Genomic DNA, 26729 nt, shown 5'->3' with positions numbered 1-26729 from the left:
CCCCCAGTACAAGAAGACATGGAGCAAAATCTGACAGAGGCTCTCACCCTTTTTCATTCTTCTTAAAATGTGAAAGATGGAATAGTGTCTGTTTCTACTGGGACAGTATTAGCACTTTTAAATGCTATTTATGAAATGCCATATTTTAAAAAAATGGTGCTTGTTTGTTATTGGTAATAGTAAACAACTAAGGAGAGCAAAAGCCAATGGCAATGAATAGCTGCAGGAAATACTTCTTTTCACTGCATGTTGTGCTGTACACTGCATACACTGGGCCAGTTTATTTTCTTTGCAACACGTTACTTAAAGTGACCTTAAACTCAGGAGTTGAATCTGAAACATTAATTCAAGTACCTTAGCTAATAACAAAAAAATTATTTTATTTGTGTATCACTCAGCTGTAGATCCTCAAATCATCTCTAAATTCATGCTGACACTGCCCTTGCTTCTGGAGGGTGGTTACTTCTGTTCCCCATGGTCTTTGCGTGTGTTGTAAAGTAGCAACCACTACAATCCCAATACAAACTAGTCAATTAAAAATTAGATTTTGCTCTTCCAGGCTGCTGCTCAGATCAAGGGTCTGGTAGGGATTCTAGGGGGAACCCAAGCTTTTTTTTTCTGGTGTTGGGCCCTTCCCCTAAAATTCCTACCAGACCTAAAGGGTCTGGTCATAGAAGATTTATTTTGCTTTGTTAATCTGAATGATTATTGGAACTAAAAACAATACGGAGGGAAGGAGGAATTACCTGGAGAGCCTCTTGCTGGTTACCTATATGCTGTGATAGCTGTATCAGACAGCTAGAGATTTCGGGGAGTGCATAGCCACTGGTGGATGTGTTGGAACACATGGAGAACACCTACCTTGTGTTTTTAAGACAATTTGATACAGAGATGTTTTCACTTTTTCTGCATATCGCTTCACAGAGAAAAGTTTTATATATTTGTTTCACGCTTATGGATTGGACCTATTTTGTCTAATGGACTGTTCGGTCACTTAATCACTTTATTGTTTTTTTGTGCTTTTGATCACTGGATACAATTGTTGCACTTTTATTGGATGTGTAGCTTTTGATCACTTTATACATTGTAATATGTATTGCTATTTATTTATTTATTTATTTATTCACTTCATGCACTTTTATTTGAGGATTTGTAGCACTATACCATTGTTTTGAAATTGGGCTGCATACAATGTCGCCAAGATCACTTGTACAAAACAAACGGTGGCTTCCCCGCTGTACATTTAGCTCTGCTTGGCCAAAGCAGGGCTAAATGTAGAAAACAACTACCCGCCCGGGCATCAGGAGATATCAGTTCCACACCCTTTGCTGCCCCTCTACCCCCTGCTGCCCCAAGGCCGGGCCTTGGTTGGCTTTGTGGGAAATCCGGCCCTGTTTGTAATTATCTAACACATCCAAAATTAACGAATTAGTTAAAATCCTGAAACAAATTGACTTTCGGATCCAAATCCTGAAATAATAAAAAATCTGAAACAAAATTTTTGCCGGCCTGTCTAAATATTACTATAAGGATACAGGGGGAAAAGGGTTGTCTTTGGTGCGGCGCAGTTTCTATATACAATTAACATTCAATATTGCTCATCAGAGACTTGTGGGATGTCATTCGGAATTTTGTTTGATTTTAGCGAACGTTGTGAAGACAGATTTTTATTTGGAAGGGGATTTTATTGAAGTGTGACAAGCTTTGTCCTATCTTTGGCCTATCTATGGCTAATACAGCCTCAGCTGGTGCACAGCGCCACCCAGTGGCCGCAACCGGAACTCACGTCTACAGGGATCCCGGGGATGTGTGCACTCAGAGAACACCGGTCGAATGATATTTTTTTTCCTCTCCTGGCTGTGGGAGGAGGTGGGGATCTATTCTATGAGCTGGCCTTTGTGGTTGTGATTCCGCACAGTAGGGATCACCTCTGACTATACTGCCGTCTTTCTACCATGGGAAAACGTGTGCAGTTCAATCGTGGGATGTACAGCCCGACTGCTAGGCACTGAGACACGGCTGGTCCGGTCCTTGTACTGGAGAGGATTAGAGACGCAGCGTTTTCTGCAGGATCCGCTCACATGTACCCGGAGCACGGGGGTGGATTGGATTCCAGTGTATCATTGGGATTCCCAGATCAGCGCTCGCTTCCATCGTGCTGGATGTGTGCAGGAGGGGGCAGCTGCTGCATTGGGTAGATCGGATCACAGGAGGAGGTGTGTATTTTATACACAATCCCAGGGCTGGTTGCCTACATCGGTCATCATTAACCTGTAGATGAGCAGATTACCTGGGATCGCCGATCCCTAGATCACACTAGCACCCATTAGTGTCTGGTCATCATTGAACTTTCACCTAGACCCCATTGGCTGTCATTGATCAGTGGGGAAGAGGCAACTTCTTGTAGGATCAGACACTTGCAGGTAGTGGAGGTGTCAGGAGGAAATGTTGGTTGTCTAGCTAGACTGGGCTAGGTAATTGCAGGAGGGATTAGGACATCCAATCTTAACCAGGATTCTGTGGAACGCTAGTGGTTCCTCCAGAGGTGGCTTGGGGTTCTTTCAGGTGAATAGGGGTTCCTTCAAAGGTGGTTAGGGTTCCTCCAGAGGTGACTAGGGGTTCTTTTGAGCTGTGATTGATCTCCCATCGGATGGTTTCAGGGCCAACGCCACTTGGCAGAACCATCTGCATGACACCAATTATCTCCTTAGGATAGTATTCTGACCACCACTGTACAGGGTGTCTTTCTTCTCACTCCCAATGACCTATAAAATAATTTTAAGGGTTACTCTGGGGTTAGAAGGTTGAGAAGGCAGGGTTAGAAGCTCAGCAGTGTTGGTGGTAATTAGGTTACGGCTCAGTGATAGACCTGATTGCAGCTCTCCCTGATGAGCTTTGCATGCTGTCACTGGTAAGCAGTGGCTGCCCCTGGAAGGAGGCGGCATAATGGCCATAGACCAGGATCGTGAGTCCAGTTGGATGAGGCAGCCGGAGGCCGAGGAGAATGGTTCAGTGCTGCCAGCTTCCAGCACTACAATCCCCACATCAGAGGAGATGACTGGTGCCCCCGCTTCACCAGCCCACCCGGGTTCTCGGTATAGCCCTTTGCTGCTGGACTTTGATGGCTCCGTGTTGCCCTTTCTTGGTGGACTGGGCAACTTCAACAAGCGCCTGGTGCTGCTCACCTGGATTCCAGCTCTGTTTCTCAGCTTTAGCCAGTTTTCAGACTTCTTTCTCCTGGACATTCCAGATAAGTGGTGCAAGACTAATGGGAGCTTGGTGGACAGTGTCCATAACAGCCACTTACGCCTAGTGAATGGGACCACCCCTACTCCAGAGGTGATGCTCTTACAGCCACCGCCACAGCTGCCCACCACACTATCCCCGATCAGTGGCACACTGCCCCCCCACAACGACTCCTGCCTTTGCCATGAATGGACCTATCGAATCCATGCTGGACTTGTCCAAAATGTAGTGAGCAAGGTAAGTGTGTCTGGCATAGTGGGGTACCTACTATTGTGCCAGCTGGTGTACTATTTATTATTCGTATAGTGCTGACGTAGTTTGCAGTGTAGAGTATACAGACAACATCATGGCAGTATTAATCCACATGGCTTCTGTTATTTTAATAACATGTACCTTTACATTATGAGTTGCTGTAAGAAAATTGTAGAAACTCAAAGATGTGCGGTAATAACCTTTATTTTGTTTCATAACAATAAAAAACACAGATCGTTAGTCATAATCCACCTTTTAAAAAAAAAGATAAAATGCAGACATATTGATAAAAGAAAAAAAAAACATGCTTTTATTCATCCTTTGCATTTAAGCCTGCAAAGCATTGCAACTGCGGTCACTGGATTGTCGGTGCACTGCACAGGCTCCTCCAGCACTAGGTTTGTACCGAAATATGGACATTTGTCACCACACTTGTTCTCAATTGGGTTCTATGAGTCCCTCTGCCACTGTGACAGATGCGGATCCTGTGAATGGACCTGTAAATAAATTACGTGGCTGTGTGGACAGGTAAGTGGTGGGGGGAGTTTGGGTGTGGGGGGGCCTGTGAAATATAACCCATTTTACACACTACATACAGACCTATTGAAACATGGTCTGAAAGGTAAACTTAGCTTTTCATGCCGACCTTGCATGAAAAGCTTTAAAAAAAAACCCTCAGTGAAATCTCTTAACATCACATTTTTTGAAAAACGTAAAAGATATCTCCGTACATCCAGCTTCTGGCATCCCCGCCTATGCGGGGGTGATGTCTCTGGGCCTTGTGGGGGAAACTGGGACAGCTGTGGATCCAAAATCTTGCAAGAATGTTGCATTCATTTGTCACCAAGATCTTGTAGTGATGATGGGAGAGCCAGACCACTGTGTAGTCTTTTCCAGCACATCCCAAAAATTCTCAATGGGGTTAAGGTCTGGACTCTGTGGGGGCCAATCCATGTGTGAATAATGTCTCATGCTCCCTGAACCACTCTTTCACAATGTGAGCCTGATGAATCCTGGCATTGTCATCTTGGAATATGTCTGTCATCAGGGAAGAAAAAATCCATTGATGGAAATACCTGGTCATTCAGTATATTCAGGTAGACAGCTGACCTCATTTTATGGGTATAGAACATTGCTGAACCTAGACCTATAACCCAATGGAAGGCTCTGACCTATTTGCTTACCTAAATTCATGTGGTGACTTTTTTTTTTGGGGGGGGGGGGAATTCAAGAGCCAGCAGGGTTTTTATTTAATTTTTTTAAGAGCTGGCTCCATTGACAATAACTAGAGAAAGCATTAAAAGTTAGACTTCAGTTATACTTTTCTAAAAGCATTGGCTACCTTGCTCCTAATATTTGTCCAGCCCTGTATCCACTTCATAGAAAAAGACGAAACGATCCTTGCATGATGATTTTGTAATTGTTTAAAATAGTAATTGGTTATTCCTGCTTGTCGGACGTAGTGGATGGGGTACATAAACCATGGGCTGACTACTAGAAAAATTTTGGTTTTCTGTAAATTTGATGTGGTCTGAAGCTTCAGGTGTCCCATAGGACACCATAGATGAGAAGCTTGGTGTGGATGGCTGACACTGAAAAGATCCACTTATCTCATAAGGTGTCCAGCTTACTACTGCGGAATCAAACCATCCCAGACCCCCTCTGTTCTCTTTAACATGTGTTGAATTCATGGCCTTATTTTTTTTAAGTGGTGATGTGTATGGGAAACTTCTCATCATTTGTCACCGTAACACTAATTACTTTGTACATTTTTACGATACTTGTCCACCTGGACTAGGTTACATCATATTGGAAACTTACTTCTGGGGGAAATAAACAATGGCAATTAGTAATTAAAAGTGACAGTTTCATGATATGTGTAAAGAAGGCTGGAAAAGAAAGTAAACTATTTCAGGCATGTTGACAGAGTACATTGTCACCTTGTTGAAATTCAATTGCCTTTGCCATGACTAAGTTCTCTCCAATGACAACTATGCATATAGTTAAGGTTGGGTTTTCATTCCCTTATATTGGTATACATACAGTTTCCCTGTTGTTGGCAATAAACTAAAACTGTCTATACTGGGAAAGGCTAAAAATTAGTAAAGGAGGGCTGCTATCTTTAATGGCTGTAGTAGATCAGTGTCCACATTCTGTGTCACCAATATCAATTTCTAATAGTATGATTTTTTTTTTTAGTGAAGCTGTGTGCTTTTGGATCACGGGGTGTGTTTGGTGGAAGACAGAACATTGATCACTGTTTTGGATTTACATAGATTCACCATACTTTTGATATCATTTTTGGTTTCCATAAGTGGATTTACACGTGGACGTTATTATATGTTTAAGCATCACATGTATGAGTATAAGTTTTATTACTTACTGATATTTGCCCTCGCCTGACATTTTGTACATTTGTTCTATTGATTTGCATCTACACACGTTTGTTCTGCATGATTTCTCGTGTGTTTTAAAGCTCTGCACAGTTATATTTTTAGTTATATAGCTCCCATGCTATATATTTTAGTTATATAGCATGGGAGCCATTAACAGAACCCAAGACTCGTTTCTCAGCACTTAAAATAATATTTCAAGTCTAAAAATTCGTCTTTTTTTCATCTGGTGTTCTTTATAAATGTATTTTCCTTCTAGACAGAGGTAGACAAATGAATATGGAATTCATGAGCCAGTCTGTGCAATCCAGTAGCCAGCAGGATTTTGTTTTAGGAGCCAACTTCATTAATAACAACTAGAGAAACCCTGAAAGTTTAAATTGTAGGGAGCATTGTCTACCTGGCTCCTGGGATTTTTCCAGCCTTGCCTTAAGAGCAAGACTGGACATTTTCAGTAGACAAGTGTAGGGCTGCAACAACTAATCGACATAATCGATTATAATCGATGATTGAAAAAGTTGTCAACTTTTTCAATCATCGATTAATCGGCTTCCAATTGGTTGGCCCACACACGCTGCGCGCCACACCTCCTTCCCAACCCACGCTCGCTGCTGCCAGACCCCCACGCCCACACGCCGCACCTCCTCCCTGCCTCACGCTCACCGCCCACCCAAATCCACGTTCGGCACAGGGGCGCTTACAAAACCCAGCAATAGTACATTATACAGCGCAATGCAGAATACTGCCAGCTATAATGTACTATTTCTAGGATTTGTTGTGTTGCTCTATAGCTGGTGGTATTCTGCATTGTGCTGTCTAATGTACTATTGCTGGGTTTTGGAGTCCTCTATAGCCAGTGCCGATCTGCATTCATTGCTGTATAATTTTACACTTTTCATTTCACTATATTGCACACCACACTTTTTTTTTTCTATTTTACTTCCACCGCTCCAAGCTTGCTCCTGTGATGGACAACAATCTCAATACAAACTAGTAGTCCCATCACTGGAGCCATTAATTTTTTTAAAAATCCGATTAATCGAACTTAATAATCGGCTAACTAATCGATTTTTAAAATAATCGTTAGCTGCAACTCTAGACAAGTGAGATTATAGGTCTGTTATATACCAGCGTCATAAGGGCATTTTATTAGGCACCACAAAGAAATAGAAGGTTTTCCCACCCATGTGTCCAGATCTTACCACTACCACTATTATACATAACAGTATTTATAAATACTCCATTTATATTTTATGTCAGGGGTTGACAAACCATTCAGAAGCCAATCTGTCCAATCCAGGAGCCAGCAGGATTTTGTTTTAGGAGCCAGCTCCATAGATGTCTAACTTTTGTGTTTTTCCCTAGTTATTATCAGCTGTCATTTTTAAAGAACGCCTGCGGGTAAAAATTTGATTAACCCTTGCAGTGGCGCTACCTCCACACTGCAATGGTTAGGTGCTCATTTTTGCATAGGATCCAAAAATAACAAAGCTGGCTGGCTGTGACAGAGCTCCCTCCTGCCTGTCTCCCTTTCGTCTGCAGCGATGGTATGTTCCTTGGCGTCCTCACATCCTATACACAGTGTATAGAATGAGATGAATCTCAGAAATTGGACTGCTGCAGTGGAGGGGGAGAGAGGCTAAGCTCCAGGGACGGTCTAGGAGCAAGCTGGCTCACAGAATTGGGGGTGTATAATTTTATTTTTGATCCTAGGCAAAAATGAGCCGTTAACCCTTGCAGTGTGAGGGTAGCACCACTGCATGGGTTAATAAAATTTTCATCTGGGGTTCTGCTTTAAGGAGCATTGGCTACTGGCATTCGTCCAGCCCTGTTTTACATGCAAAGTCCATCAGCATTTAAGTAGAGTGTATTGCAGCATATGTAAAGGCAGCTAGCTATTCTATTTTGCCATTCTTCAATGTATTCGGCACCCAACACGAAGAACAATGCCCTGTTCACATTTAGTCAGTTCTGTAGACCGTGCTTAAGCACACTGGTCTTGATTCACAAAAGATCAATACACCGAGCAGTGTTATTGCTCATAACTGTTCCTCAACGTTGCTAGCTGCTTAGCGCTTGATTTGTGAAAAAATGTATGTGATGCCGCGCCATAATCCCGAGCATTGCTAATACCACATCTGACTTTGCCATTTATTTTAAAGTGAGCCTTTTGCCAAATCATTCTCATCAAGCCTGATAACGGAGCAAAGCATACACCTGCACATATCTTTTTCATCTTCCTGACAGCCCAGGAGCCCCTGAACGCTTGGTGATCAATATGCTAATGGTGTTTTCCAGCTCCAAATTCCGAGTCCTGTCACCCACCCACATCCCTCAATGCCTGCATTACAGAGGGCCGTGTCAGTGCACTGATTTTGGAGCTACATTTCACTATTCGCAGCTGTGGTTTCAGGGCCTTTCAAAGTTCTTTGGAAGATGCTTATGAGGAAACAAAAGGCATATGAAAGAACCTGAATGGGGCCAGCGTTTTACTGAGTATGCTGGATTAATAAGAGTTGCATTGCTACATGTTCAATAAAAGGCACAATAAAATCTGGCATTGTAAAGCTGAACTCCAGGCACAATATTTTAATTTAAAAATATTCCTTAATAGCCACAAAGGATAAGCATCCACTTTGTGTTCAACAAATGCCCTTACAAACCCAGATATCCCCTTGAAAGATAGTGGTAACATCATCCCTGTGCTGCAAATAGCTGGTTATGAGAGCAGAGCCATGGGAGGGGCCCGGTAAGCCCACCCACTACAGCCTGTCGGCAGAAAACTACAGGAGGGGGCGGAGACTAGACCAATCACCCACAAATAGAGACTGGTCTTTATTACAGGAAATAAATAGAAAAAAAGGTTCCGAGCCACCAAAAGGAACAGGACACCACACCCCTAAATATAATTGTATCAAAAAGCTTTTTATGTGTCACTCTGGGCATGAAAAACACATATTGCACAAATGTCTTTTAAATAAATATATTTTATACACATAAATACATAAATAAGTATAAAACCATTGTATAAGCTCATCAATTTTGTATCCACAACAACCCCAGAATGATTAAAATTGGTTTTAGGCATAACACCTCCCTGGACCACACAGCCACATACACGGCATCAACAATTGAGGTAAACATTTTAACATCTATTTCATATAAATATAGAGATTCATCATATTAATGGCACTTTTCACCCAAAAAAATGGGCTGAAAATCTCGGCTTATACTCGAGTATATACGGTAATGATAAATAACCTTGTTTAGGGTTCCAGTGATGAATAGGTCAACATCTCCAGGGGGACAGAACCTCCCACCCAGATGACGTAGGGAGTGAGGGGCGTACAGGGGTACCGAAGAAAGGTTGAGTCCCCATCCAAAAATACTGCAAATTATAATGTCAAACAATGTCTAGCACAGGATGGTCCAAAAAACTCAACTAATGTTCCCCATGTAGTGTAAATACTAATTTGATGAACAGAAATAGCTCCTCGGAGATACTGTCCTCTTCACCTGAGGGGAGGGGGATATTACCGTCACGGTTTGATTCATGGCTTGGAAGGACATCTCATGCTAAATGGTAACCTTTTTATCTGAGCTTCCACAAGGTTGATCTAATATAGAATAAGGAGAACCAAGGACCACCTCTCCCGCCGATCTCTCCACACCTCCACTCACTCCACCATACACTCAGCCGCATCACAACACACTGCCTATATACCCCGGCGTGTGACGTCAGCGGACGAGGTGGACCTATGGTCTGTGCACATTCGAACGGAAGGTTTCCCGCCAACCTGGCAGGTCCCAGCCCATTCCGGCTTGCCCCGCCCAAGGGCGGCAACAGCCACACGGACGCCGCCCAACTCGCTCCCATCCGCAGTAAAATCCGGAGGAAGCCCCATCCTGGGGCAGAGAAGTACCGCCAGCCGAGATGGACCACTGTCCATCCCGAGGCAGGAGCCCCAGGGGGGCGAGGGTCCGAGCACAGACCATCCCCCCAGAAGGTGACATAGGGGGGCCGGCCCATATATGTCATCCAGCACCGAAGGGGACAGTCCCCGAAGAGATGCAGACACTCCACCACTCAACCCCCATCAATTACACTGTATATATTGTAACTTTATTACAGGAAGCTCCTGCATAGAGACAAAGTGCAGGCAGTGGTTCATGCTTGATTAATGTATTCATCTGGTAGAAATACAGAAAGGGCACACAAAAATATACATATGAAGCCTGTATTTAGACAATTGTAGTTTAGCTTGAATTGCAGAGCTACCCAGTGATATCTAATGTTTTATAAGACTGACTCTAGCAGCTCTATTAAAAAAGAAAAAGTCGTAATTTATGAACTGCCACTGTGCTAGCAGACCATGGGTTTCCCCGCTCTGGATTCCCTCCTCCACCAACAATCTCATTATGTACTAGCTGGACCTATTAAACCATATTCCTGGTTATTGACAGTTCTCATATCACCTGTCATGTAGTGCTTAGAAAAGCTGCTGCCTGCTAAGCGATGTCGATATTCAGAAATGCCTTTAATTTTTTCTGAATAACACTGTTTGAAAACCAGAATCATTTAGGGCCAGTTCACACCATAACACTGCATTGCATGTATTCTTAGATATTGAGTCGTGTTGCACTAAGTAGGCTGGCCATTCATAATCAATCAGGCTGTCAATGCATCTCAGCATGTGCAAAGATAGGTCTTCCGCGTGATTTTATTCAGTGCAGAGCAATACTATGCGCACAGCATGGTATGTAAGTTGCAGCACACTGCGGATGTGTTTTGGGGTGCAATTAACTTTGCGTTGCACAAACAACTACAGTGCATTGAGGTAACTGCATTATAACATAGGTCATGACACGAGTTATAATGTGCACTATTGTGTAAATGGGCCCTGTTTAGGTAGCCTTTTTTTAAATAGGGTTGCAGATTCTTAAAGTGATACTAAAGTCAAATGGTGATGAGATCAAATTACAATAAATGCTGCTCCTTGATATATAGAAGCTATAGTTTCATTCAGAATCAACTGGTCCCCTGAGCACTGGCCCTGATATCCGGTTTTAGGGAGGCTCCTTTTCTTTGCAGGGTCCTATGGAGTCACCCTTGTGTATGCTAGTAAGCTGTGTGTATCTCCACAAGCACAGCAAGGCAAACTGCTCCCCTTCTCCTTGTTCCTCCCTCCCTCCCTCCTTCCTTCTCCATTCTCTAATCTGGTAGATGAAGGGCTACTTGGGAATGCTCTGTCCCTTGTGATCTTGTACTGCACAAGAAGTTCAGGGAAGCAGAGCTAAGAGAGAGTGGGAGCCAGCTGTTTGGAAACATGGTGACTGTCAGTGTTTGGACATAAATGTAAAGAAACACTTTGTTGGGCAATGTATATTTGTTTGGTCTGGATTCATTGTTGAAAAAAAGATTTAAAGTTTTTAATACTACTTTTATTTATTTAGCTTTTACTAAAAGGTAAAAAATGGCATCCCACCTCTCTGAGTTGCCTTGCCAATAGTCCAGAAACACTGGACTATTCTGCATTTCCAGTGCCTCAGGAGGAAGTGTGGTAATTTGGGAGACACTTGACAGTCTTTGGGGTAATTATTGTAGCCCACCCTTGACAACCACTGGTGTAAGTTATATAACCCACCCTTCACAGCCGCTGGGATACGTTATATAGCATGCCCTCTGACAGCCGCTGGGGTAAGTTATATTGCTCGCACTTGACACCAGCTGGGGTATGATATTTAGCCTGCCGTTGACAGCTGCTTGGGTAAGTTATATAGTCCACACTGAAAAGCCGCGGGGGTAAGTTATATAGCCCACACTGAAAAGACGTTGAGGTAAGTTATATATCCCATACTTGACAGCCGCTGGGGTAAGTTATATAGCCTGCACTTGACAGCCACTGGGGTAAGTAATATAGCACATGATTTTTCAGGCCACCAATGTCCATGTGCAAGCACAGCCAATAGGGATGAATGGTGCTAAAACTCATTTAGCTGCTCAGAGTGGTTAGCATAGAGATGAGCTATGTCGGCAAGATGCAACGCACAGTCTTGATGAGCCTATAGGTGTTTGTGCCTTTTGCTGGTAAAAAATATAAAATCTGAATAAGGAACAAGTGCAAACACAGCTTGAAAATGTAAATTTTTATTAATCACATTTTATTATCACTGACAGATGTAAGACGCCTCAGTTCTGAGAATCAGTGCCAGTCTTTGTTATTTATCCATATTTTAACCATTGATATAAATTGGCTAATTTCTATTTTTCTTATAAGGATTCTGCATACTGTTGGTGGACGCACCCTCCGAACCTAACTGGACAGGGGTGCCTACCTTCAAACAGCCTTTTCTGGATTAAATTACTATCTACCACACTTCTGTGACAGGGGCATTGAATTCACTTGAAGTGGAAGCTTGAATGACTCTATGTGCATTACACAGCCACATAAACCATGTACTTTGATAAAGGCATAGCACCATGTTTGATATCTGTCTGATCTCCGGTTGTGCAGCAATCAGCACTGGAAACTGCCGGCCATTTACAAGGGGCACAATGCAACACATGATGACACTCTCCCTCGTGCCATCTACATCTTGTGATTGACGGCATCGGGGCACAGAGGAAGCCTTCCATAGTCAGACTTTGCAAAGACAACACATAGATGGTATGAGGTTGGCTGAGTGGCACCATGACATCCATGGTGTCGCTGGTAAATGGCCGGAGTGTAGACAGTGTCAAACATGGTGGTATGCATTTACATGTGTTATATGGCTATTTAATGCTCATAGAGTAATTGTAGGGTAAACTTCAACTTTAAAATCAAATCTTGCAGCTTTGCATAAGAAATAGATGCCCCATTTTCTTTTTTTCTCAAGAAAATTGTTGCCTGTGTAACTTTGTCCATATACGTCGTGGTTTTAATTTGGCGATGTAATGTGCAGTAATTGACAATTAGATGACCTCTACTGACAGTGGCCAGACATCTGTTCTTTCATTGATCTACTCATGTATAGCAGCCATATGACAAAGCTTTTATAGAAGAACCTTTTCCATCTGCTTGCCATGTGCGATTTCCAGGACAGTGCAGCTGGACCTATTCAGCTTTATTTACTGAGGTCTCTGCCCCAGACCTAGGAGGTGTTCCATAATTTATGTAATGGTTACTTCCGCCAGTCTTTTCTGCTTTGTGTCAGATACCCCAGTTTTTCCAATGGGAAATAAATGTTTGGGCAGATGAGTGATTTTAGCTTCAACAGTCAAAGACTTCAGCTGTATTTCAGCAGAGACTGTCCATGGTCCTGATACATAACTCTACGTCACCAGACCACTGTAAAAACACAGTTATGCCAATTTATTGAAGTCGGATTATTACCTATTACCTTTTTTTTACTGGAAAACATAGAACTAGGCCAGGGAGGCACAGACTTTTGTATAGGATTGTATACTGATACACTCAAGTGTTCTCAAGTTTAAAGTTTCTTTCTGACCTTACCTTTTTTTGAAAGTTATACACCTTTAAAACCAAAGTCTTTATTGTCAGTTGTAAACAGTGTTAAAGAGTTAGAACCTCTGTAAGGTTTTTATTGTTCCTTGTGCCCCCACTGGGGAGAGTCACCACTCAGAAGGTGATTTGAAATCCAAAATGTTTGAGTTGTCACAGGAACAAAAGGTGAGGGGGATCTTCCAATTGGGAAACCTGTTGTGGTGACATCTAAGAGGGGCTTTTCCCTCAGGTTTTGAGATCTACTTTTGCTTCCTGCTGAAGGTTTTGGGACAGGAAGTGAAGGGAAATCTCCCTGATGGGACACAGAATGAAAAAAAAACTGGCTATTAACCATTCCCTACTGTATCCAAATGTATTATTTAGTTCGAGGCTGGACAAATCTCAGAGGTAGCCAATGTTCCTTAAAAATTACAGATGGAGCTTAACTTTCAATCAGTGTGTTTAGTGCCTTTTATTTTAATAACTGAGACTTTTGCAGAGAGTTGAATATCAAGTACATTGATACTGTATGTATCTAAAGGGTATATGTGGTCAAAAACTAAAACTAAATATGTATTTCTATATCGAATGTCCAAAAGTTCTATCCCACTCCTAATAACCATATTGATCTAGAAGTTTGTAAACCTACTTATTGAAGATGCCCATAGGATGTACTTCCTAAATGCACACTTTCACTCAGGTCTGTGAATATGCAGCTGCTGTGTCACAACTCGCAGAGCCTGCCTTCTCGACTACAATGCAACATCTGAACTATGTAACGTTATCATTGCTTGCTGAAAGCAATGCATGATAGGATATAGAGTCTTGGAAAATGGAAATGGCATCACATCAAGCAACAGGGAAAGAGATGCAAAGTACTCTGGAGATCCAGGAAGTTGCTGGAAGTGATGGGCAGATGGAAGGTAGCATTTTCTACATAAAAGGGATTTTTTTTTTCTTTAGCTTTGATTGCTTTGATAGCTTTGATTGCAATATAAAAAACAACTCTAGTCTGTATTCCTATTACAATGCTGATGATATAACAGAGTAGCATATGCTGGGACTTCAGTACTGCTGTGTGCCTGGGCATTGCAGAAAATATTTCTGTATATTGACAGACTCGGGGGCTATATTTTACTTTGGCTAATTGGTAAATTGTTGCATGTGATATAATAATAATAATTAAAAAGCCACCAAAAGATTTGGAAAGTTCATGATATTCTATAAACAGGAATGAGTTTACCATTTGCTTTCATGTCTCTTTTTATCACTTGATATAATTTTAGTCAGCCATCCCCGAAGAAAAGAATATACAAGGTAGCTAGTTTGTCATTTCATGACATATACAATAGGGGCTGGCATATAAAACATCTGCCAATTGTATAACTGAGTGCAAGCTGTTCACATGGCATTACTCCCACTAGATTTAGCCAAGGAGCATAGGAAAATCCTGTCCTCCTCTAACTTCATCTAGTAGCTGTTATGCCATGTGAACAGCTTTTGTCCAGTTGTACACAGGGTGGACATGTTATACATCCGTCCCATAGTGTCCTTGATCAACAATGCTTTGGTCACTTAGAACACTTTATCAAGTACACAATACATACAAATGTCTTGTGTTTGATAAGCAGTTTGAATGACCAAAACTGTTGCTATAGTCAAGTTTACAGTTTTTATCCCTGATTAAAAAAAAAAGGCTTTTCAATGTTCTGCTGACTTGATTAAAGCTGGCTATAAACGTATAGCTTTTTCTTGTTCACAACATGGTCTGAATGAGAGAAAAACACTCACTTTCCTCCATCCAGTGTGGATGAAGGAATCCTCTCTGCTGGCTATTGTATTCTGACACGACTGTCAGAAAACCCAAACAGTGCCTGCTGCTGATTTCTTGCGGTAGCTGCACGGAAGACAATTTTTCACCTGGTCCTTTCAGTTTTTCAATTCAGATTTGTCAAGCTGGGTTGCGTCCGCAGGGCTACACACAGTAAGCATTTTTGCCGGTTCACAGTGTAACCGTGTATGGCCAGTTTTACAGTGTTGGAATTAGTACTGGGTTGTTCCAAGAGTCAAGCTACCTATACATGCTGCTGAACGAGAGAAATCGCTTAATTTCCCCAACCATGCTAAAAAGCCTGGATGAGGGAATCTCCCCTGCTGGCTATTGAATTCAGACAGCCTTTGACTGTGAATACCCAAAGTGGTGCAATTAAGAACTACCTGAATATGCCACAAGTGTCAGTAAAACTACCGAAACTGGTGACAGGACTTTTTTGCACCTTTTTAAAGGTCCATATTGGCAGAAAAGTGCTGCTAAGTTTTTATTGAATTCTCCCCAAAGATGCTAGAAGACCTACCACTGTAATCACAGGTTTGAAAAGGTAGCTATAAAATGCCAAAGAGACGTCACTGAATGCGGGGACCATTCTGATCAAAGTCTGAACGGTGGAGCATCTCCACTTGGGGTCATCAGCCCAACCTGTTCTGTTCGTTCTGGTCCAGGGGTTGGGGTTGGGCAAATAGTCCCCCCTAGCCCAGTCCTCTCCTGCATTGCTAGGAGACCTCCCTCTGTAATCACAGGACTGAATAGGTAGCTTTAAAATGCCAATGAGCCATCACTAAATGCGGGGACCATTCGGATCAAAGCCTGAATGGTGGAGCATCTCTACTTGAGGTCATCAGTGAAACGTATTCTGTACTGGCCGTGGCCAAGGGTTGGGATTGGGCAAATGCCCCCCAGCCCAGTTCTCTCCCGGAGTGTATAGAAATATCCATTCTCACTTGATTTATGGATTTGTGATTTTGAAGACTGTGAGTCATGTCCAGTCATGCCTGGGGGCTATCCCATTACTTTAGGGTCAAAAGTGCAGACTGAAAGGAATACCAAAACTCAGGTTTCACTAGTGCAGTTAATCTGCGTGAGTGACAGTATTCAAAAGAAAGCAATTTTCCTTTATCTTCTGGAGCATGTATCTTCCTCTCTTTCTGTGTGTTTTGTAATGGAGCATTGATGTTTATTTGCATCATGGTTGATATTTCATTCTGTGCATATAGCATAGTCAGCCACACACTTATTTATCTTCTTGCATCAGTCAGCGCTGGAGAGGATAAGAAAGTTATTTGTTTCAGAAGCACGTGCTTTGCTTTTCTTTCTCTTCATTCTTGTTCATTATATTTCTCCTTTTGCATATCTAGCAGTAAGCCTGCCATAGCTCTGTTGGAGCAGGTGATGACATTTTTGGCAGGGTATTAGAACGAGCAACAGTGACTGACTGCGGTTGGCACCTATAATGAACACATTTGCTTAGCGGAAGCCTCATCTATGAGAATTTGCTTGTTTGTCATCGGTGACTTTGGTGCTCTCACGTGTTCTCTAGAGAAAAGGAGTTTTGTTTTTTTATATTTTTCTGCAAATACAGTTTTCACTGTATATTGTAAGAATGCAAGAAATTATTGTGTCTTTATTTTTAGACTTATTTGTTAGAAAATAATCATGTCACAAAGGTCTATCTGAATATGTGGCATTGTCACAAGAGAGACATGGACAGAAATCTCACAGCTTTCAGGTATAGTCAAACCAAATCCAAATAACTAATTGCCCAGAGTTGCAACCTAAATCAGCATTTCATTAAAGCTTTTGTGCCAAAGTATTTCAAATTTGTGCAATAGCCGTTGAATAGTAGAATATCATTATTTTGCACAGTTGTTTTCTGTATACATGTAGGGGCCCTGCCATAAGTTGGAGTGTCCCTTTATCTAATTTTAGTGTTTGCAGGCAGGCTGAGCTCTGATTTTGAATGTTTTTCTGGGTTTGTTGGGTTTCTCTTAAGCCCAGGACAATATTTGCTTCTGGGGAGTGTTCTCAAGTAGTTGCAGTGAGAATATTTAATCTGCCTTGGCCAGTCACTGAAAGGTGTATTCCACTGATGCATGCTGGGGAAGGGAATACATATTTAGGCTGACCTTTTAAAAAGGTATTTCCTTCCCAGGCTTTGCTTGGAGAAAATGTTTGTATAGAGAGGTCATGCATTTATCTCCAAGACTAGCTGCCTGGGAAAGGGAGTCCTTGTGAGGAGAGGTCTGAACTAGTGATGTGCTCGGACGTGTTCGCAGCTCCATGTGCCGTGCCCACCAGGAAGCTGACAGCGCCGCATCGCCAATCACAGGCACTGAGACATATCCCGATCTATGCAGCTGCGGACTGGGATAATGTATCCGTACCTGTGATTTGCGCTACGGCACTGTCAGCTTCCTGGAGGGCTCGGCACGTGGAGCTGCGAACACGCACGAGCCCATCACTAGTCTGTACCTCCTAGGCCTTTTGCCTGGGAGAGAAAGCTGAAGGCAAGTTCTGTTTAATTAACTACCAGTCTTGGCTTAGTGATTCACTACTACAGATTGCTGGTCCCAGCTTAAAGGTCCACTGGTAGCTTAGTAGCTTATAGGCCCACTAGTCTGCTGAAGATACCTAAAGGTAGCTGTCTGTTTGGACTACCAAGGTTATACTAACATGTGGCAGAAGCACAAAGAGGTCTACATTAGCCTATGGCAGAGGTCAGATACTAGAAGATACTACAGAGTGGAGGGAATTTTTGCTGCTGTCTTTGGGTATCCTGTATGCCCAGCCCGCTATCCCCTAAATGTTTGAGCCAATAAAATCTGCAAAAAGAAGATGGATGTGGTGGGATTCTGTCTGTTGGTCACCATTGGTGGTTTGGATGCAGCGAAAGGGCAAGTCGCCAGAGAGCCAAGAAGGGCTCATAAAATCCAGCAACTTGTTCGGGGACATTTTATCAATTTTAAAGGGAATATACAGATGTATGAAGTTCAGGACAACAGAATAATGTTTATTTTCAATATTTATATACAGGTAAATGTGAAATATTGTATTTGACTATGACGTATTTACCATGCTCAGCCAGCAGCTAGAGATTGCAAGAGTTCTTTAATTCTTTACTTCCATGCTTTAAAGAGACCTTTGTCCCCAAAGTTAAAAAAATGCATTGGCCGCCCTTCTTCTTGACGCGTGAATTGGGTTAGGCCATTTTTCAGTATGACTGTCTTCTAGCATATGCACACTTTGCAAAGCAACACTTGCAGAACAAGGACACCAAACTGCTGTCCTAACCCTTTGGATATTGACAGATAAGCTGTAGAGATGCATTTGTAAAGTTTATTTCAGCTTACTTTATTTATTTAAAGCCTGACTGCATGAAAATGTAAATTTTTCCTTTGCAGTGGGGCTGCCCCCAAACTGCAAGGGTCAACTGCTCGTTTCTGGTTAGGAGTAGGGATGCACTGATGCCGTTTTTTTGGCATCGAGTACCGATATTTTTTTTCCCGGTACTTGCCGATACCGGAAGTCCCATTAAGGAAGCCGGAAGGTGTGTAATGACTTGCCGCCCGGCTTCCTGATTAGCTGGGAAGCCGGGCTGCTTGTAATGACTCGTCACCCGGCTTCTCGATTAGCCAGGAAGCCTTCTCTATGCTCCCTCGTCACTACGTGATGAGGAAGCATGAAGGCGGCTTTATGGCCAATCAGGAAGCCGGGGGTGAGTACTTGCCCAAATACTCGGCACCGATACCGATACTAGTATCAGTATCGGTGTATCCATAGTTAGGAGACAGGAAAAAGCTGCTTTACTTACCTGATCCCTACTTCCACTGGCTCCCTTCAGGCAGATAGCCTGGTCTCCACAGTTTCTTTGCTCTGGCGATCTAAGGACTGCTTCCATCATCAAGTACAATGCAGTCTCCATAGCCCTACATTGTACGTGAGGACACATGGGGAGAAGAGGCGAGCACTGACTGTTAGAGGAGCGGGGATTAGGTAAGTAAAACAGCTATTTCATGACCCCTAGGTATAAATGAGCAGTTAACCATTGCAGTGCAGGGACAGCCCCGCTGCAAGAGCAACCCTTTAATTTCCCTGGAATTGGGCTTCAATTTATGTAACTGATCTAACTATGGTAAGCTGAAATCTTGATGGTTACGGTGTTACTGCATATTGCGGTACTTTATTAAATAAGCCCATTTTTTAAAACACTAGAATTATGCTGAGTGCACTTCCTAATCTATAAAGGCCCAAAGGCCCATTTGTTTAGACGGCCTCCATTTGGAGGCCGTCTAGCATGAAGGTCATGTCACTACTCAATTTAACAAGGAACAGTACTGATTCACTTATGTCAAACATCGGTTATGCTTTGTAAAAGTGTTCTGTACTTGTTTTTTTTTTTCTTCTGTGGTTTAATTGCATTTTTGCTGAAAATATGTCAGTTTATTGTTTGCTTATCCCAAATTAGTTTTGTAAAACAGTATATGTAGCGATATAACAATTTTAAGTTCCTTGGGCATTGCTGCAGATGTGCAAAAGTATAATCACAAAGCCCAAGTCCCAAAGAACCATTAATAAAAAAAAAAAAAAACCAACATGGTTTCCTAATAAATGTATAGGCTTCTCATGTGTTTTAATTTTACAAAATGCTTCCCTCGGGGTCTCCATGCTCTATGGGGTCTGCATGCTTTTCTTTATTGTGAAGAGTTTCTAAGCTTGCAGTTTTTACTCATCTCTGCCTCTTGGAAGAGACCACAGCTAAAGTGTGTATATTGTGTTGTGTGTGCACTTCTATTCTTTTTTGCCTGTAAATCTGTATAATTCACCATAAAGAATTATTGTTAATGTTTGCATCTTATGTATATTGGTTACCTAGATTTTATGCGGCTAGCCATGTTAATGGATTTGTTTTTCCAGCCCGTGTTAATCTTTAATATTGTTTTAATATTTGCTTTAGGGTGTACTCACCCTAAAGCAAATGAAAGCATTTACTAAAACACCGCAGCGTATCAATCTCTTAGTTGAAAAGGACTACACATTCTGTACTGCTGGCTACAAATTGTTCTAGTGCTGGGGCTGAAATACATTGAGGGAATTTATCAGAAATGGAGCAGACGTCAGCTGTGCACCATCCAGCTTCTATCTTTTCATTTTCAAAGCTTAAAGGAGAACTACAAGGCGAGTGAAAATCACTCGGCCTCATAGTTCGAGCCAACATGTGACAAAATGTCACAGGTCGGCTCAATAGATCGGGAAGTGAGGGAACACATACCGTCGCTCGCTCACTTCTTGATCATGTCCCTGCAGAGAGCTGTGACTGACAGTCACGGCTCTCCGCAGGGATTCCGTGCTCCGATCCTTCAGCGCTGACTGGAGGAACGAACAGGGGAGGGGGCGGGTACAGGTGGCTCTGCCTCTAGATAGGCAGCTCGGTGGATCTCGACAGTAATGTCGGGATCCATCCTGGCTGCGGCGGTCTCAGTATACCGTGAGCTGTAGCCCGCGATATACTGAGCTTTGGGTCACGGGAGGACGCTAGCTTATGTCCTCCCGTGACCCTTAAGAGAACTGTGGGGAAAAACACTTACCCCATAGTTCTCTTTTTTTAACTGGAAAAACTGAAGAGAGAAGCTGATTGGTTGTCATAGGCAACTGCTCCAGATTTTGTCTATTCCAGTTTTGATAAATTCCCCTCCTTGTATTCCAGTACCCTTTCAGGATGCACTAAGGCCTCTTTCACGCGGTCCAATAGGGAGAGGAGCTGCACACAGATCCCCTGCTAATAGAACTGATGTCACCGTTGTGACATCTGTGTCTGTCCCGTTTTTTCCTCTGTCTTGCGATGGAGGCAAAAACTGAAATGACCAGATCCATGTTGGCCTATGGGGAATGAGATGTAAACGCACATGTGTCCATTTACATCAGATTACCCCGGATCCGGCACTATCAAGGCCTGCAAAACAGAAATCTGATTTGTTTTCTGGACCTGGTTGGAGTCCTGGGTAACCAGGTGTAATCAGACGCCTGTCCGTTTAGCTCCAGCTGCCAATTGACTAACATTGATCTGTTCCACCTGAAAAACTGACTGGAGGACGTGATCGGGAAGCCCTGTGAAAGAGCTCTGAGACCCCATTCACAGTGAGCGTTTTGTAGCACGTTTTCCCGCTCAAAAATCATTCAAATATGAAGCTCAATGTAGCGCGATGTACTGTAGCTCTTCCAATGCATTTCAGTGGAGATGTCCACATCTTGAAGCTCAATGTCACCTGTAGATTGTAGCTCGAACATGAGCTATTTTTTCACGCTTCTTGGCCCCAAAAGACTTCAATGGTATAGCTCAATGTTGCTCATTACTGTTGCTTATGCGCAACATTTTAGCGCGATGTCAGGCTACACAAGTGTCACTTTTGCCCAGAAATTACACTCCCCACAGAAGCAGATACAAATGCTCAAATCTGCCTGAAAAGGAGCCCGTGCACTTTTTATAGCTACATGTATTTGACTACAAAAGACGGAACGCTCAGATGTGAACAAGGGCCATAGAAAACAATTGGGATCCTTGTGCATTTGTTAGCTTCAAGCTACAAAATGCCTAGGTGTTAACGGAGCCCTCAGCTGGGTATACTGTTTATATTTTCTTCATTCTACCTGCGGGTTGAATAAGGAAAATATAATAGATTCCTCCATCAATGCTTGGAGCGTGGATGGAGGAATCCCCTGTTGTTTGCATTGTATTCTGACAGCGGCCATCGTCAGCTGATTGACTGCAAGCTCAGTTTGGCCAAAGATTTTCCAACCTGCTCGTTTGATTACCTGATCAAGTGATGCCAGGCAAAGGGGTGGCACTGTGCGAGTTTCGTCCGGTTCATCAAGAAATTTGCATAGTGTACAGCCTACTTTAGTCTTTAGGGGTGTACGCTTCGTAGCCAATCCAAAATAAGGTTCCCAGAGTGCTCTATAGGTGAGATTTCACCCAGGGAAGGTGAATAAAATCATTTTTCAAGGAAAATCAATGATTCTGGTTTCTTAAAGACCAGTTACATTGTACTGCATGCAAATGGCAGTGTTGTTGGTATAGCTTCCAGTACTCAGGACTAACAAACATTGAAAGAACGCTGATCCAGAGGACTTACAAGGCTTGATGTGAAAGCAGACAAGTGTGAGTCATAAGTGTCAGAGATGAGGACCAGGCTGGCTAGATGTCAGATGAACAGTAGAGTAATGGACCTGGAAGACTGGTTTTACCTGACGGTTTGGCTGGTGTATGGAAGAAACCGTTTCATCTCATTGCTTGCTTGAGGCTCTAGTCAATGAAAGATTTAACAGTAAACAGCTGACACCGGAGATAACTGTTGAGCCAATTTTTACAGACAAATGATGAAGTTAGCACTTTGTTCAGGAGATATTTCAATAAGTCACCTGGAACGTGATTCTGACCGCAGCGAAGCACCCCATATCCTAATGATCTTATATCAGGGTAGACACGTGAAGTCCTCCTCTGCTCCCCAAATGTTCCTTTTTATAGTCCTGATCTTTAGAACCCTTTACAAAAATAGTTTTAGTCCCTATCAAAAGTGTTTATTGCACTGAACACCTAACTTCACAGACTGAATAAGGGGTACCCAAATGTCAGTGTTCCAGCTGTTGTGGTACTACAAGCTCCATGAGGCATTGCACGACTCTGACATCCACAGACATGACTTTAAGAGGCAGAGGCATGACAGGATGTGTAGCTGTACCACATCTGGAGGGCCGAAGTTTGGTTACCTCTGCTCTAATTGATTGCATGTTTTATGTATTATATGTATTATGCGTAAATATGGAAGGGTTATGGATGTGCCCCTTGTCTACATACTTTGGGAGCGATTCGCCTTTGCTACACTTTCCTAGCATTATAGCTGTATAAGGAAGACCTGTGCTACATTTGTGAAAGATGTGCAATGGTTTTCTTGCTATTTCCGACTCGTGCAACAACTTCAGGTAGTTCTTACATGCCACACTTTCACCTTCTGGTACTATGGCTGCAACAAAGTCATTAAAGAAGAACGCCAGGATTTTTAAAGTTAACCCTTGCAGTGGGGCTACCCCCCTCCCCCGTGAGGTTTAAATGCTCATTTTGGTCTATGGGCGAAAATAAAGAAGATACTCACCCGATGGTGCCGCACTGACCACTCACCTCTCTCCCCCTTGCTCCGGCTATAGTACGTCCTTTGGCGTCTTCATGTCTGATAGGGTGTAGACTGGATCCCTAGACTGTCAGAGCCCAGGAGAGAAGAGGCTGCTGGGACTGGTCTAGCAGTCAGGTGGGATCGAAGATCGGGCGAGTATATCTTCTTTATTTTCACTCCCTAGACAAAATGAGTGCTTAACCCTTGCAGTGCAGGGGTAGCCTCACTGCACGGTTTAACTTTTCAACATCCTGGAGTTTCGCTTTAAGAACTACCACCAGAAAAGTGGAGGTAAATAAGACCTCTTCAGTGTAAATTGTGTCGCACATGAAAGTTTTGTGTCACAGACAAAATTTGCCAACAGATTCATATATATTTATCACTGACAGTTACTGAATCTGTCACAAGTTGCTCCACTGTTTCTTGGATGGGAGACAGATTTCTAATGAATGTTTGCGACAATCTTTCTGCATTCCAGGGTTGGTATTATTATTATACAGGATTTCTATAGCGCTAACAGTTTGTACAGCACTTCACAATATAAGGAAGAGAGTATAGTTACAATACAATTCAGGACAAGATGGTTAGGAGGGCCCTGCTCATGAGAGCTTACAATGTAAAAGGGAGGGGCAAGTAATACAAGAAGTGATAAGAGTGTTAAAGGGTCTTTCTTTTTCTCATGTCAGAAAGAAGGGAGGTATGCATCTACCTCACATATAAGCAGCCACCTTGGCTTCCTAATATGTATGTAAACCCTAAGGGTGGCCTTACACTGTGTGACATTCTCAGTGGGTGCTGCTGTCGGCACCCCTCAATCGGCTGATCGAAGGAGCCAGTCAGAAAATCTTCATACGACCAGAGCTGGCAGCCAGTGAGCTTCCGGCTATGTTCGGGTATTTGGACAGTGGCCAGCGGCTGCTGTCAGAATACAGTGCAAACAGTGGGGATTCCTTGATCGACACACTCGCAGTGTTGATGGAGGAATCTGTTTGTTTTTTGTTTTTTCCGTTTAGCCCGTGGGTTGAATGTGAAAAACAGAGCAGTGTATGGCCAGCCTAAGAATTAATTTCTTATATTTTTTCCTGTTTGGTCTGTTTAATGTACCATTGGAGGAATTTTGTTATATCTGATAAAGGCAAAACAACTGTGGATCTTGTCAGTAAATTCAGAGCTGTCCTGTGCTCACATTTCCTGTATTATCTAAACCGTCATCCTAGTTCTTATCTTGGACTACAAAATGATTACGTTTTATGTTGTAGATATCAGAACAGTGGTTTAGCAAATGGGGGTCTGACACCATTCAGCTCACAAAGTCGTGTGTTAGTCCACAACATCCGAACTGCATTTCTGGCAGATCAACATGTATTTATCTGTACTTGCAGGGTCTTCAAAGGGATTTTACACAGGAAAAAGTACAATTAAACACTCAGGGTTTTTTTTTGCATATATCGACTGCTAGCAAGCAGTCGATATATGCAAAAACATGTAAAAAAAATAAAAAAGTTACCAAAGAGGTAAATACTTGCCTTTTGTCTCCGCCGCTCGCTTACTTCTGAAGATCTGGAGCTTCTTGAGCGGCCGAGCAGGATGATGGGGGTGGTACCTGCGCAGTTGAGATCTTCGGCGGGGAGAAGAGGAGAGACACAGTGGAGGTGAATGCACGCAGCCGTGAGCATGCACGTCAGACAGACACCATCGGACCCTCGGAGTCTGCGCTGGATAAGAGACCGGCACCAGCGCTGGAGGGACTTCTCATTAAAAGTGGAAGGAGGAAGATGATCGGATCTAGAGGCATTATTTAAGCCATTAAAACAGGAGTTGTTGTCTGCGCATATTTGGCCATGCGAATACGCGCGGAACCGCTCTAAACTTTTAAAAAAATGCATTTTAATGTGCATAGTTTAGACTATTACGAGGACCACGAGGTACAAAACCGCACGTCCAGCAAAATAGTCCAAGTGCGATTTCAGGGGAGGATTCCTCACGTTCACAGCTATAGTAATAGCAACAAACAAGCGGAATCCATACAATTGTAAAGATTTTAGTGTTTTCGTGCCGTGCGGTCAACGCAAACGCTATCTTGGAACGAAGGCTTAAGCAGCATGGGGGGAGACGAGAAAATGTGTGACTTTAATGTCACTTTAAATGAGGACACAATTGTTAATTTACAGATGTGAAAAGATCTGCTTTCGCCCATTCCAAACAATGGAAAGGAGTTTTGTAAGTCAACCCGGCTCCGTTGCAGGATTCCTCTGTGCAATATTTAGAAGTAGAACAGTATATATAATGTATATGTGTCTATGTAAGTGAAGTCTTTAGTCATCTCTCATTATGTTTTGCTGGATCAATTATAATCTCTCTAAGCTATCTACTTACCATAAGGAACTGCAGCATAATGTCTATCCATCACAAGTGCCTTGTGTGGATGATATCACTGTTAATTTTTAACTTGAAGCCAGGCCCCTAGTCATGCTCTGGGTGCTTGACGGGACCAATAAAATGCACGTGATCACATGTGACATTGTAACAAACGTGATGCGTGTATTACAAAGCAGATGTAATCGGGACAGGCATGATGTAAGCGGTTTAAAGCTGAACCCTGGGAAAAGCAAATATTGTCCAAATACAAGAGACCTGTATGTTTTCCTACCTCAGTCTTGGTGTGCTTTGTGTCTTTCTGCCAGATCAATTGTGAAACTTTCCCTCTGTGCAGGGGTTTCCTGTAATACAGACCGGTCACTTCTTTTCTCTCTCTTTGTGCAGGGGGACTGGTCTTGTATCCGCCCTCTCCTGTATTTTTCTGCAGGCAGCTTGTAGGTGGAGCCTCCCAGAGCTCTGCTCTCTGCACAGGCTAGGTACATCACAGTGATAAGGTCACTACTACAATTATAATGTAATACCTGGATTTGCAAAGGCATTTGGTGCACAAAAGTGGATTTATATTCTTTGTGGGTATTGGGGATTGTCTGCCACCAGTCGGCATCATATTATTAAGGATAACGTACCTTCCTTCCCATACAGACAATGGCAAGTACATATATGTCTAATGCTTTTTTTTACTGAAGCACATACGTAGGATTATGGCCACTCAGTGTAAGCATGTATCATGCTGCACACGTAATCTAATGTGCAAGATACATTTTAACTAAAGAACTACAGGTATGCAAACAGTTAACCCTTTCAGTGGGACTACCCCTGCGCTGTAAGGGTTAACTGCTCAGTTTTCTCTAGGGCAGGAAAAAAAGAAGATACATTCACCTGATCCTTAGCCCTGCGGCGGTGAGTGCTCACCTCTCCCCCTCTGCTCTGGCTGTGGTTTGTCTCACATCTAATGCAAGTCAGTGGACTGTAT

General features: G+C 42.8%; 1 protein-coding gene across 1 annotated transcript in view; it reads left to right on the top strand.

Annotated features, from left to right (window-relative positions):
- The first annotated feature begins 2824 nt into the window (after positions 1–2824).
- SLC22A23 (solute carrier family 22 member 23) overlaps positions 2825–26729 on the top strand; it is a 131309-nt gene continuing 107404 nt past the window's right edge. Inside the window, exon 1 of the mRNA XM_018564355.1 lies at positions 2825–3483. Within this exon, the coding sequence (XP_018419857.1) occupies positions 2947–3483 (537 nt within the window). The 5' untranslated portion in view covers positions 2825–2946. The remainder of the gene's footprint in view (positions 3484–26729) is intronic.

The sequence above is a fragment of the Nanorana parkeri genome, unplaced genomic scaffold (genome assembly GCF_000935625.1).
Source record: "Nanorana parkeri isolate BGI_ZX_2015 unplaced genomic scaffold, ASM93562v1 scaffold746, whole genome shotgun sequence".
Lineage (NCBI taxonomy): Eukaryota > Metazoa > Chordata > Amphibia > Anura > Dicroglossidae > Nanorana > Nanorana parkeri.
Note: the sequence above shows the minus strand (reverse complement) of the source record. Positions and strands in the feature narration are given on the sequence as shown.